At 35.3% G+C, this 13746-nt stretch overlaps 1 protein-coding gene across 1 annotated transcript in view; it reads left to right on the top strand.

The window, feature by feature from the left end:
- The window catches only part of LOC145694412 (ras-related protein Rab-34-like), a 51769-nt gene that overhangs the window by 23618 nt on the left and 14405 nt on the right, over window positions 1-13746 (top strand). The window contains exons 2-6 of the mRNA XM_081770611.1: window positions 2320-2562; window positions 4609-4710; window positions 6400-6464; window positions 10855-10985; window positions 12972-13176. Of these exons, the coding sequence (XP_081626737.1) occupies window positions 2324-2562; window positions 4609-4710; window positions 6400-6464; window positions 10855-10985; window positions 12972-13176 (742 nt within the window). The 5' untranslated portion in view covers window positions 2320-2323. The remainder of the gene's footprint in view (window positions 1-2319; window positions 2563-4608; window positions 4711-6399; window positions 6465-10854; window positions 10986-12971; window positions 13177-13746) is intronic.

Genomic DNA, 13746 nt, shown 5'->3' with positions numbered 1-13746 from the left:
ATCCAAAATTAGTCCTCTGCAATACACAAACGGGCAATTGTTTATTTTGATCACCCCTGTTTACTCAATGAAAATACAGATTTAAAACACGAGAAAAGCACAATTTTCACCAAGCACAGACTGCCACATTAGTAGTTCAATATTTGACTAACAGGTAGCAGCACTGTCTATGCACAGTTTTCAATGAACACCGAACACTGCACGTCAATGAGCAAAAATGCATTTGAGTAACTGCCGGGCGGTTTTCATTGTTAAAACAAAGATTGAAAAATATGTACAGCATATTGTAGATTTTCCTTCAATGAGGGCAAAAAGAAAACGTAAATTTGCCGCGGAGGAGGTTTTAATACGACAATAATAAACGATCTACATAATGGATGGGTCGTCATCCATCACGCCGTCCAAAATTTTCGCTTCACCTACACTCGATGTTGTTATTTTTAAGATGTTTACTGTTGTGATTCGTGCTGAACTTCTGGAAGGAAAATACCGTCGATTAATATTCAGCCAGCAGCCCAGCAACCCTTCCTCAGGCACCATATTCATCCGATTTACCTTTTACTGATTCCCATTTCTTACCATTTTAAATACTTCGGTGTCAGAAAATGTTCTATGATAACTGCTATTCGGCATATGGTTAGCAAATTCTTCGCATCACTTTCCCTTTTAAATCCAGACAGTCATTAGGTGAGCAAAACTATGGGTGAGGCAGATTCTTTCAGTAACCAAGTATTATTTATTTTCTTTGACTAGAAACGTATCACTTGAAACTAAATCTCAGTTTGATATTTGAACCATGCCAACCCAACATAAGTCGCTAAGAAGCGGTCATATCTGAAATCAAACAGTCATCGAAGTCCAAAATCTTAGTCAATTACAAATCTCCGTCCTCCAGGTGGGAGACATTTTAGGATTTTTTTTTTTTTTTTTTTTTTAAGAAAAAAGATAAACTTAGGGCCCCTTACTGGTCAGGCGGGAAACCGGGAAATTTTCGGTGGACTTTAGACATGAATTTTTAGTGGACCCTCCGCCTTGTATCGTAAGTAGCGGTATATGTACAAAAGGCACACGTCACGCAATTCTCGCATACGGGAGTATCGGAAGGGAGGACGATAATACATCGAGTACTGGTAATACAGTCAGCTGATCCCAGACCACAGTTTCCAGCCCATGATATTGCGAAAATAGCCTTTCACATTTTTGGATCAAAAGATCCAATATATTATATTTCAGGCAGAATTTTTTTTGAGGCCTTTATCTGGAGAACTACTATAGTGTAGCCAAACCCAAAATATCACTTAACTCACAATGTGCTTATTCCGTAAAAAGTACGAAAACTCGATTTAGGAGCCATTAAAAATGTTGTGATCTCTGATCCAAAAACTCAAATATATTTGAATCAAAATTTTTCTTGTAGGTCTTATATCTGGAGAACTGCATATAGTGTAGCCAAACCCAAAGCTATCACTTAACTCAGTATGATGTGCTTATTACGTACAAGATACTAGAACTCGATTAAAGGGCCCCTAATCCAAAAACTAATTAGTGGCGAATTTTGCAGTCTCTTGATGCTTTTTTTTCCCCTGATCTTTCCTAAAATTCTTGGCCAAGATCTCAATCATTTCATCCAGTTTTTGGATCATTTCTGATATTCTTGTTTGTAATTAAACCCTTGAAAAGTTCCTGATTCCTCACTCTGTTTTATAATTTTGCTAATATTGAAGTATTCAGCTAAACTGAAATTTCAAATGATTTCATAACTTGAAAGCAATAATAATTTACATTTTATAGCACCGTTGTTTTCCGTACAGAAACTTCTATGATGGACCGTCTCTCAACATGTTCAAAAGGGTCCATGAATTATGTAGGAATGACTCATGTTGTTTTTAAAACTTTTATGTTGTTTTCGGTATTTTTATAAAGTTTTTGGGTCCCCCTTGGTTACGGAGTCATGAAGCAAAAAATGTAAACACGATCCGAGTGACACTCGGACCCCCTTTTATTGCCGGGGTAGGGGACAGTACGTACATGTGAGTGGTCTCCCTAGAAAGTATCTTCTTGTGGGCAGTACGGCCACCATCCTCTCTTGGAATAAAGTCAACATCATAATTTATAAAAGAAATTTGTAGAGAAGAGCTTACGTAACAGAAAATAAAACCAAACTCTCAGTCTGTGTAAAATTAAAATCAAACTTCACAAAATTCAATAACTCAACAAAAGAGGAAAGGGACAATTCGTCACTCAAAATTATGTTGCTGAAAATATACCCACAATAAATTCGTAATATTAATCTGTGTTGATTTCTGTATTATTTTGTAGCTATATGCGTGAGTCCCGCTCAGCGATTTACAAGATGCTGAAAGATAAGGCAGATAAGGATCGGCAGATTGTTGACTTTCCTCGTCCTTTTCGAGCTGATGCCACGCCATACACGGCATTAGATTTCAGCGATGCCGTGAAACAATTCTCCTCCTCAGCTCGAAGTATAACGACCGGATTGAAGATCGCAAAAGCTATATTCTTAGGAGATGTTGGCGTGGGAAAAACATGCCTGGTCAATAGGTAAGGTTGGAATGTCGCTTTTATTTATTTAAAGTGTATATTAGTGAGTAATGTGTACGTAACATTAGATTGAAAGTACCATACCATATTTTTAGAAATTATATGAAATTTTCAAGAGATTGATTGATTAGACCTGCTGTATTGAATATATTGAGGTTTGTGACACTAATTCTTTTCGAACAGCTACTATAGTTCTATTTCATTGTAAATTTTAAGGAGCAGTAATTTATTATATATTATTGAAGGGAAGAAATAACTGGATTTTTTTTACACAAATCCTCTGAAAGTGCAAATAGTGATATACTAAGAGATTCAATGATATACAAAGAGTGAAAAAGTGGATGACGACAGGGACTCGAATCTAGGATCTTTGGCATGCTGTGCCGATGTGTTAACCACCATGCTAACCAGCCTGCTTCCCAGAACAGCTATACACCCTCTCACTCTTGAAGTGGGTGCTCTTTAGTGGGTGCTCCATTGCTTGTAAGCAACCTAGCTCTTGTGCCTGGACAATCCGATATCCATATTCAAAACACCTTTGACGATTGTAGGGGGCGCAGTGGCTTAGTGGTAAAGCGTTCACCTCCGGTGCTTGGGATCCCTGGTTCGATCCCATCTCGCGCCGTGTGGACTTTGCGGTGGACAAACACCGTGCTCGTTGGTTTTTCTCGGGGTCCTCCCGTTTCCTCCCACTTTCTTCATTCCACCATTTCATTCATTTCTCATAATCACCGTCTCCTTTAGCCAAACCGGCATATCCGTGGGACGTAAAACTTAAAGATTGGATTGTATTATCATTATATATTAATGAAGGAAGGACCAACTAGATTTTTTCTGTGAAGCGAACTTGTTAGCGTAGTGGTGAGCGCATCCGCACAGCATGTCAAAGATCCCGTGTTCGAGTCCCAGCCCAGTTATCCATTTTTTCACTCTTTGTATACAACTTGCTTATGTTTATTTATTAGTAATTTTAAATCGGCATATTGTCTGCATAAACATTTTTACAAATTGAAAGGCATAAGCAAATGATAACTGAGTTAACAAATGATAACACGCAGTCGTCTCAAGCACAGGTTACTGTTACTGTTTATTATTAGGATTTATGTACTTTTATGTTTATTTATTTATTTCTCAAGAAAACTGGTGGAGATTAAAACGCATGTACACTCATGTCCAAAATGATTGTCGCATATCTATAATTGTCTTCTTGGAAGAATATAATTTGATAATGATTTAGCAGGGTACTTTTAATACTGATACTATGTGTATAATTAGGAAATGTATATTTGTGGTAAATTTCATAGGAAAAGAATTATAAATACAAAAATTAGAATGAGTAAAACAAAATATTGCTAAATGGACAGGAAAGTTCTATTTTCGTTTTATTGTTCTTATTTACTGCTCTTTTGACTTGAAATTTGCCACATACATGTCTTTGTTGATTATAAACATACTAACATTATAAGAAATACCGGGCGAACTCGTTATCAAATTATATTCGTACTACAACATATTTATAGACATGCGACAATAATTTTGGACATGAGTGTACATTTACAACATAATAAGAAGTTTAATCTGTCTAGACTTATTTTCGTACTGCATTATGCGTTACATTGTTGTAGATTTTTTTCTCTCTAAGCTTCTTTATGTATTAAATGTTGATACTACATCATGTTCTATCTTCTTGCATATCCGCTATTCGCAGTACTGAAAATATATTACTATAATTAGAAGTATAGGCCTATTAAGAATTTGATTGATTTGATTTTAATCTTTGCGTCTCTTTCAGCAGCAAAGCTATATGAGATGGGATCTACAATTAACATGGGATCCAAACCACGTGAGCTTCCGCCGGGAATCGAACCCGGATCTCCCACGCCAAAGACGCGTACGCTATTAAGAATTTGAGAAGTCTTAAACCGAAGTAAAGTATACGATACTGTTTACTTCGATATTTTCCCCAGTGTATTGCGTTACATAAGGGATGATCTCCGTTTAATTTTATATCAACAGTTTTTTGATGCATTGTTATTTATGTTGCAGGTTTTGTCACCAGATTTTCGACAGTAACTATAGAGCAACGATTGGTGTGGATTTTGAAGTGGAACGTTTTGATGTGTTACGTATGCCATTTAACTTGCAAATGTAAGTATATTCTCAGTCTCAGGTAGATTCTTCTTTAATATATGAGAAAAGCGAAAGTAAAAGGAATGACACTGAGTATTTTCTGATACTACTTTTTAATGAGGCTAGTTTACACAAAATTTCTTTATATATTTACACTGTCTGTCCGGCCGGCCGTTCGGGAGACCCAAAATTTCATGATCTACTTCATTCATCGGATGTAGAGGTCAAAATCTAGGAATTAAGTTTGTTGATGGAGGTGATCCACTCACCGGAAGTGGCATAAATCAACCATTTCCGGTTTAATATTCACTATAGGGCAAAAACGGTAATAGATAGCGAGAAACGGTATGTTGCAATTAATTAAGGGTCCCAAGAATACGTATAATCTCCATCTTTAGCTCTTTACTAAATTCGGAAGTGATAGAAATTTACCACTCCCGGTTTCAATATTGATCTACATAGAGCAAACAGGGTAAAAGGTTGCAAGAAGCGTTTTTTAAAAGTATCTATTTAGGCTTTTAAGAATAGGTATCTTCTCTCTTTAACCCTCTAATCAAACCGAAAAAGTAAAAATCAACCACTTCCGGTTTTAACGTTGATCGCTATAAAGTAAAAGCTGTAGATAGCGAGAAGCGATTTTGTGCAATCAATTAATCCTTTCGGGATTTACGGTACTGACTATACACTATATGTGTGTATTATTTTAAAACGCTCATTTAACATGTATTACTGCTGGATTTTCTTTATTGTTCAGTTGTACATGCATTGCGAAACAGGTCATATGTGTTTTAACAAGGAGCTCGTCAAGTTGGTGGGGGTTATGACGTCATCTGCTTGGCCTTCAAGGGTACAGTGAAAAAGGCTTATTTTATTCTCTCGCAAGTGCTGTATAAAAGGTTTTATGAGATCCAAGAACACATATATATGTCATCGACATGACCATCAGACTGAGTACAACTGTTATGGCATCTTACCTCCTTCTGAAAAAGGGATTTTTTCAGAAAAATATTCCCAATTTTTCTTGAATTATTCTTGTCAAGTATATGATACGAACATGCGAATGGTGGCGTTTGGAAGGTTGCTTCATTCTAAAAAGAATGAGGTACGTACTATGATCTCAGGATAAATAGTAATGATGCAGTAGCTGCTTGACTGAAAGTCTAAAATTTACCTTAAAAATCCCAAATGGGTTAATTGTTCCAAGAATATAATTTTGTCTTTTCTCTAATCTCTGTACTAAAACCGGAAGTGATAGAAGTCTACTGGACTGCCGGCTTGAATCTAGACTGAAAAACTCCTCCATGTGGTGTAATTATGACACAGCTGTTTTTTTTTTTTTTTTCTATTAATGTATATACTAATTGGATCACAGTCATCCTAACCTGACAATCGATCAATACAGAATTAAATTGTCTGTAGGTTTTGGAAATTGTCAGTAATTAACCGATGATTCTACTGATGTATAGGCTGTACAGTGACTACTTTTGTACCGTCCTTTTTCTGAAAAGGGATCTCGAAAAGTTATAGGGCTATGTACGGTCAATAAAACATTTTTTTTAACACATTAATAAAATTTTATATTTACGCAAAAAAATAAATAAATAAATAAATAAAAACAGATTTAATCTTACTTTAATATTTGAGAGTAGTAGTGTAAATCGTACGTAACACTTTTCAAATAATGAAAATTTTGTGTGTATTTTACAGCTGGGATACAGCAGGCCAAGATAGATTTAGATGTATAGCAGCATCCTATTACCGTGCAGCAAGTGGCAAGTACAAAAGTTTTTCATTTTATTTTTAAAGCTCAAAGTTTTACGGAATTTTGGCAATCAAATAAATACATAGGTGGGAGTTTTCTGGAGCACTGTTTCACCTCATGCTGTCTTTTCTTCTGTCGATCTTCTTCTATTATTATTATTATTATTATTATTATTATTATTATTATTATTATTATTATTATTATTATTATTATTACCTTCTTCTTCTTCTTCTTCTTCTTACAGCAACATTAGAAATTTTGTTCTTTTTGTGTTGAAAGTTTCTATTCTAAAATCTTCTATTTATAAAACTATATATACCGTAAACAAATATACTCTGTTCTAGATATTTTCCAGACTAACTTTGCTAAATTTTGTTCAGAACTTATTAAATTTCTAAAGGACCTATAATGTTTACTTATTTAATTTAGCGAGGTGCCATTGGACAGGTTTTCCTTAAGTATTGTTAGTTTGTATTTTAGTCATTCATCTTCATCTACCTTTTATTTTCCTATCATCATTTCTTTTCTTCTGGGCTTAAGCTTTTCTTTTTCTTTTTCGAATACTGCACTTTTTAAAAAAAAATCTTAGAAGTCTTTATTTACATGTCATATGTAATTTTTAAATGTTTTGTATGTTCATTTTATTATTATTATTATTATTATTATTATTATTATTATTATTATTATTATTATTATTATTATTATTATTATTATTATCTTGGTTATGAGTTTTACATACCATATGCTTATTTTTTGTATTCTTTGGTAAATTTATTTTATTATTTTTCATTTCTGTCTTTTGAATGAGTGTACTTTAATTAAGGTGTCAATTGATTTTAAAAATTACGCTTATATTCTTTTATGATTTTCATGTATTTTCATTTGTAACTTTGAGTATATGTATGTTTCTTTTTAATATGTTATATACTTTTTTCCTATTGTATACTCATATCAATATGTTATTATTTTAATCTTATGAGTGGGTGTACTTTGTTTGAGATGTACTTGTGATGATAGTTCTGCTTATTTGTTTTTTTCATTATGATTTTCATTGTATGTTCATCTGTAATACCCATTGCATGTATTTTTTTTTTTTTTTTTTGCATGTTTCATTTTTATATGTTATGTTTAAATGTAAGCGCCCTATATTTGTATAATCCTTCTTGGGGGCACTTTGTGGCTATAGCTGTTTGTCCCTAATAAACATTTAAACATTATTATTATTATTATTATTATTATTATTATTATTATTATTATTATTATTATTATTATTATTATTATTATTATTAAATGAATTTAGTTGTTTTGCATATTATAGTGCTATACTTCGCTAACGCTGTTCTTAGCAATTGTAACATGTAATTGAACTTTTGATGCTATGTATTATTGAAGCGAGCAATCCTCCCTCCTCCCTCTTAATAATTTAACCCCAGATTATACGAAAAAGTTTGAAATCTCCAACAGAACACTCAGTATGTTCTATAGAAATCTGAGTGTTTTCAGATTTTATTAAATGGAAGCGGAGGTTATTTTATTTAAAATTGGGGAGGAACTATTCCCCCATTATTGTCCCATTTCAATTTCCAGCAATACAGATGATTGTTAATAATTAATACTTCTGACCAGAGTATATAAACTTCTTTATTAAAACTAAAATTACAGTGTAACGGTTACGACAACTTAATAAATAATAAATAAATAAATCTATAGGGTAAATTATGGGAACAAATTGAAGGAAAGCAGCAAGACTAGACAGATTTATATGTAATTTATATTCATATATTTAATATTGTTATATTTAGCTTTATATACAATCATTTGTATTTAGAAGTAGTTTTGTCACTTTTAAATCTTTTGCAGACAAAACAACGGAAAAAAAGAGGCGATTATTTTTTTAAAAAGTTATAAACAAAAACTATTGTCCAGGGATTAATATATATATAAAACAATTCTTCTCAGATTATAAACACCTCATCCAGTTCCTTTCCAGGAGGTAAAGTGCCAAGGACCGACGAGACGTTACCACGTTGAATAGAAACACATATGCGCTGTATTAGATAAGATGTGGAGCGAACTTCGCTGGAAACACAAGAAATGCGTCTTCCTACTTCCCTAATGAATTCAAGACTTCTTGCACCCCAAGCACTACTGGTTTTAATGGCGATTGGAGTGAAAACAAAACTTTCGAGAAGGTTGTATTTTCTTTGCTTTTCAGCTTCTCTGCGATTAGCAACAGCTCCAGCGTTCATTACTCACAGACGGAGACTTAAATGAGCGTATGTATCAGCGCATGTGAAGTCCCACAATAAACATTTACCTCTCATCCATGGAATCAGTGTCATCCCATCCGGTCGCTTTCCATCCGAACGACAGCTACCAGAAGGTTCCCGTATTGAAGGAATTCCAGCTGTGTTAAGGGCTCGTAGTATTACATCATTAACGGAGGAATGTCGGGCGAATCTACCAGCGTTTTTCATGCATGAAAGGCCATGCAGGCCACGTTGGTTAACTTCATCTCCACAAGCTGGACAGTGATGAGGCTCACAAACAGCTAAACCTAAACGTATGGCAACAGCAATTCGAAAGCTTTCATTTGACAAATGAAGGCCTAAAGGCGGAGAAGGTATCGCCATCAACCATACACCCGTTTCGGGAGATGAGGCAGCAAGGAGCCTCGCTTTATTTTCCGGAACCACAACAGATTGTAACAGATGATCTATATCTAATAGGCATGAAGAAAGGAGTAAGAGAAAGTGTTTAAGGTAATTGGTCAATTATAAACAGTAGGTGAATAACAGATGTTTGAAAAAGATAACAGAGGTGGCAGAATAATTAAGTCAGGGCAGGTGGCCGACATATGAGTCCCGAGGAAGTAAGATTCAAGTGGCTTTCCATACAAACAATGAATCTTATTATTTTCACTTTTAGTATATATTTCTATGCTCTGAAAATATCTCTTTCATTATTGTCTGATGAAGCTAACGTTAAGTTGTTGAAACCGTTACACTGTATTTTAGTTTTAATAAATAAGTGTATATACTACACTGGCCAGAAGTGTTAATTGTTCCTTTAGTGAGTTCTAGAGTCGTGTTGAACAGAGTTACAGATTGGGAAACTTCAGAAAAAAATACAACAAAAAAATAATAATAATAGTAAAATAAAAAAATAAAAAATAAAGAAAGAAAGAATAAAGAATACCTTTTTCCTACGTTTATGCAACGAAGCTAATTGTAGACGGTGATGATGAGATGGATTATCATTGATTGAGATCGATTGAGGAATGATGAAAGTGGGAGAAAAGGAAGAAAACCGACGCATGCACTGTTTATCAATACAAAGCATACTTGGCGGGAACTGAAATCAAACCAAAAACCTCAGGGATGGAGAAAATGATTCCTTATATATGACATACATCAACTCCCAGCAGAGAGCAAAAGCCTCAATATATATTATTTCCAAATTGAGTAACTTTTATGAAAGTAATCGTACAACTTATTTTTTTCTATCCCAGGGAATACTTACGTCTCATTGGGTCAAATTCACTCCATTACTGACTTATAGGTCTTTTACGCTGTTACAATGTGTTATTTACGTATTTATGCTTGTATGCCGTAGAATATTCTCGAAATGAAAATTTACTTCAAGAGAAGATATAATAAAAGGAAATATTCCGGGTTCAGTACCCAGTGGGACTGCATATATACAAGGAGGACGGGAATTAACTCCCTATTGAAAATTTTATATAATTTTTTAAATACTTTTTTATTATCAATTTTCAATAGAGAGTTAATTCCTACCCACCCTATTGCTCGGATTTTACGATATTCTATATGTTCCTGTCTCATATAGTCTCGGTATTGAAAAGAGAAGTTCATTCGTAAACCAACAAACGAACAAAATACGCTAAACCTTCCTTTAAGGCAAGATTGGCACATGGTCTGATGGGTAACTTTAGCGCAGCTGAAAGTTCCTGGGAATCCTAGAAATGTAGAACTAGTGCTTATTTTTAGAGTAAATGTATTCGCACGAGTACTTTAAACAGATAAAATTATCAGGACAACAATGAAGGACCAGAGCAAAAGATCGATTAACTTACAAATCCACATTATAAGTGACCCTTGTTTTGTAGGGGATCACGGAGTAATTGGTCGATGTGACTAATGAAGATTACAACGAACAATTTAAGCGTTAAGTTTGAGGGGAAAAAAAAGTCAGACTATTTTTTTTTTTTTTTTATTTTGGTGCAACATTTTGCAGGTAATCTTCCTCAAAATGTTGGCTTAATAGAAATTATAAATTATTGTAAATTCGTCATTCCACCTTTATATAGCAAAAATAAAAGATAGCTTTAAAATTAGACTTCTTAAACGTTTTGTTAAGTAAAGTGTTCTCTTTTGCAGCTGTGGTGGTAGTATTTGACTTGACTAGTATGATGAGTCTATCACACTGTTCTCAGTGGTTGCAAGATGCGTTGCAGTCTAATACTAACGACCCATTTATCTTCCTTGTAGGAACTAAAAGGGATCTTTTAGTAAGTATCTGTTAAAAAAAAAAAAAAAAATAGTTTACTTGTGTGTATCAAAATATTGCAAGTAATGAAAAAAATTACTAGAAAAGGTGATTATGTTAATACAGGGTGAGCACAGAAACAGTCCCAGGTTTCAAATTAGTGTAAGTTTAATATGCGAAGGAATATTTTGCTGAAATTTTGAACAGTGATACATAAACTCATAAAGTTATTGTAGCAATAATTGAAACCACAAACACTCGATGTGCGCGCCACCTGTAACGCGGAAAATATCAAGGCGGTAATCTAGCTCCAACCACACGTTGTGAAGCATATCCGGTGTGATGGAGTTGACAGCATCACTGATGCGTTCTTGGAGATCGTTCAGAGTTAAGGGTAGTGGAGGTGCATACACTTTGTCCTTCACGAATCCCCACAGAAAGAAGTCACAAACAGTGAGGTCAGGTGATCTTGGAGGCCACTTGCAAAGAACTTGATCATTGACTCCAGAGCGCCCTATCCATCGGTTTGGGGGGTTCTCGTTTAGTAACCTGCGTACAGCATGATGGAGCTGTGGCGGCGCTCCATCTTGTTGTAGAACGAAGTCGTCTATCTCTGCATTACTAAGTTGCGGAATCAACCAGTTACGTAGGAATGCTAAGTAACTTTCACCTGTAATTGTTTGTTCCTGAAAGAAGAACGGACCGTGCACCCGACGCTCTGATACTTCACAAAAAAACATTGATTTTCGGTGAGTCACGTTCCACATTTACAGTTGCATGAGGATTCTGGGTTCCCCATATCCTTACATTGTGTCTATTCACCTTTCCACTTAGGTGAAATGTCGCCTCATCGCTGAAAATGATCTTCGTCAGAAAGTTTTCGTCGTCCTCCGTGAAATTTTGCATAGTCTCACAGAACTCACGGCGCTTTACCTTTTCTTGTGGGTATAACTTCTGAACCAACTCCGAGTTTCCTCGGAGACTGGACGTCGCCCTGAATGTCCTTTTCTTTGATCACAAATGCACCCCGTCTCAATAAACGTTCTATGTCACTTCACAATGGATTTGTGTGTGGGTGGATCAGCATTAAATTGTCGTTTGAAATCACGCTGTACTCTCACAAAACTGCTTGTTTTTGCAAATTGCACCAGCTTCGTTGCTGTGGGGTGAACGCCATTTTCGATGTTACTGCCCTCTAGCTGCCCTGGTTAAAACTAGGATTCTGAAAAGATAGATGGGAAAATACTTTAAGTTTACTGAGCTCTGTACAAAATTTCATGTAAATATTCAATTAAATGTTAATTATATGGCACTTTAAAATCAGGTACTGTTTCTGTGCTCACGCTGTATTGTTGTAGTTGTTTCTCTTTGTCGTGTGTTGGAAGCCGATGTGCTGGCTACGCACTACTCAGTTAAATGTGTGCTTCTCATTTCGATTAGAGTATAAGAGAAAGAAGAAATAATGGTTCAACAGAAAAGGTGCAGGGCCATCAGTAGTATTTAAAATGTAATTATGTATTGTTCCTTTATTGAAAACTAAACATTTGGATTTTTTAAGCAGATTGTAAAGTTTATTTTGATTCTCCTAAAGAAGTGATTTTTTTTTGACTCAATTCCCTTTGTACATGCATCAAAAAATATAGTATAAACAAGAAAATACATAAAATATTAATTATATGATACAAAATGAAATAGTAATAATAAAAATAATGCACAATAAAGCAATAACTAATGAAAATAAGGATGAGAAATGGCACAGAGTTGCTATAGAAGATACAGATTCTGAAAGCAGTTAAAATCATAGAATAAAATAGTAATGTAAGTATCTTTTAATGTTTTTCTCGTGGAAGGATTTTGGATATACTTAGCTTAAAAGAAATGGGATCGAACGTACTGTTGTATACCTAGGTATATATCTACATATACGGATGTATAGTAAATGTTAGTATTCAACTGCTTTTGATTCATATCCTTTTTGGTCTCATATTCTGCTGTTTTTGTTTTCCAGTCAGAGGCTGCTTACGAGGGAGTAGAAGAACAGGCAATGAAAATGGCTCGTATGATGAATGCAGAATACTGGGCTGTATCCTCGAAAACAGGTGATGCTGTAAATGAACTTTTCTTTCGAATAACAGCTTTAACTTTTGACGCTGCGATTCGAAAGGAGAAGGAGAATGCCAATGGGTCACTAAACATTGGAAATGGGGTAGTCAGTAAGTAATCCTGTATGCTGTTACTGTTATTTAAACATATAGTATTAAGTCGATGTGCCATTGAAACATATAAATATACACTGATCACCTGTTGAATTACAGACACCTGCCTAATACCGTGTAGCACCACCTTTCGCTCTGATAACGGCGGCTACCCGCCGCGGCATGGACTCCACGAGGCGCGTGAAGTGTTTGTTGTGGCATCTCAATCCATATCTGCTGCAAAGTCTCCAACAGAGCCCGCAGGTTGGTCGGAAGAGGGTCCACAGCCCGAAGGCGTCGTTCCATGACGTTCCAGATGTGTTCGATTGGATTGAGGTTCGGTGACCGTGTTGGCCCGGAAAATGTTGCCAGAACAGAGAAGTGCTCACCAAACCAGTTTGCTGCCAACCGAAAGCGGTACGCCGGCGCATGGTCATGCTGAAAGATGAGGTCGCCATCCTGATGTTGCAGCCGAGCAAATGGCAGGACATGGTCATCCAGAAATCGTGGTAGCATTCATCTGTGAGGGACCGTGTCAGACTGTTAGGAGACCCATTTCACTCCATGTAAACATGCCCCAGATGAGAA

The sequence above is a fragment of the Thermobia domestica genome, chromosome 9, assembly GCF_964235325.1.
Source record: "Thermobia domestica chromosome 9, izTheDome1.hap1.1, whole genome shotgun sequence".
In the NCBI taxonomy this organism is placed as follows: domain Eukaryota; kingdom Metazoa; phylum Arthropoda; class Insecta; order Zygentoma; family Lepismatidae; genus Thermobia; species Thermobia domestica.
The sequence above is the reverse complement of the archived record's forward strand: the minus strand, read 5'-3'. Positions and strand labels throughout refer to the sequence as shown.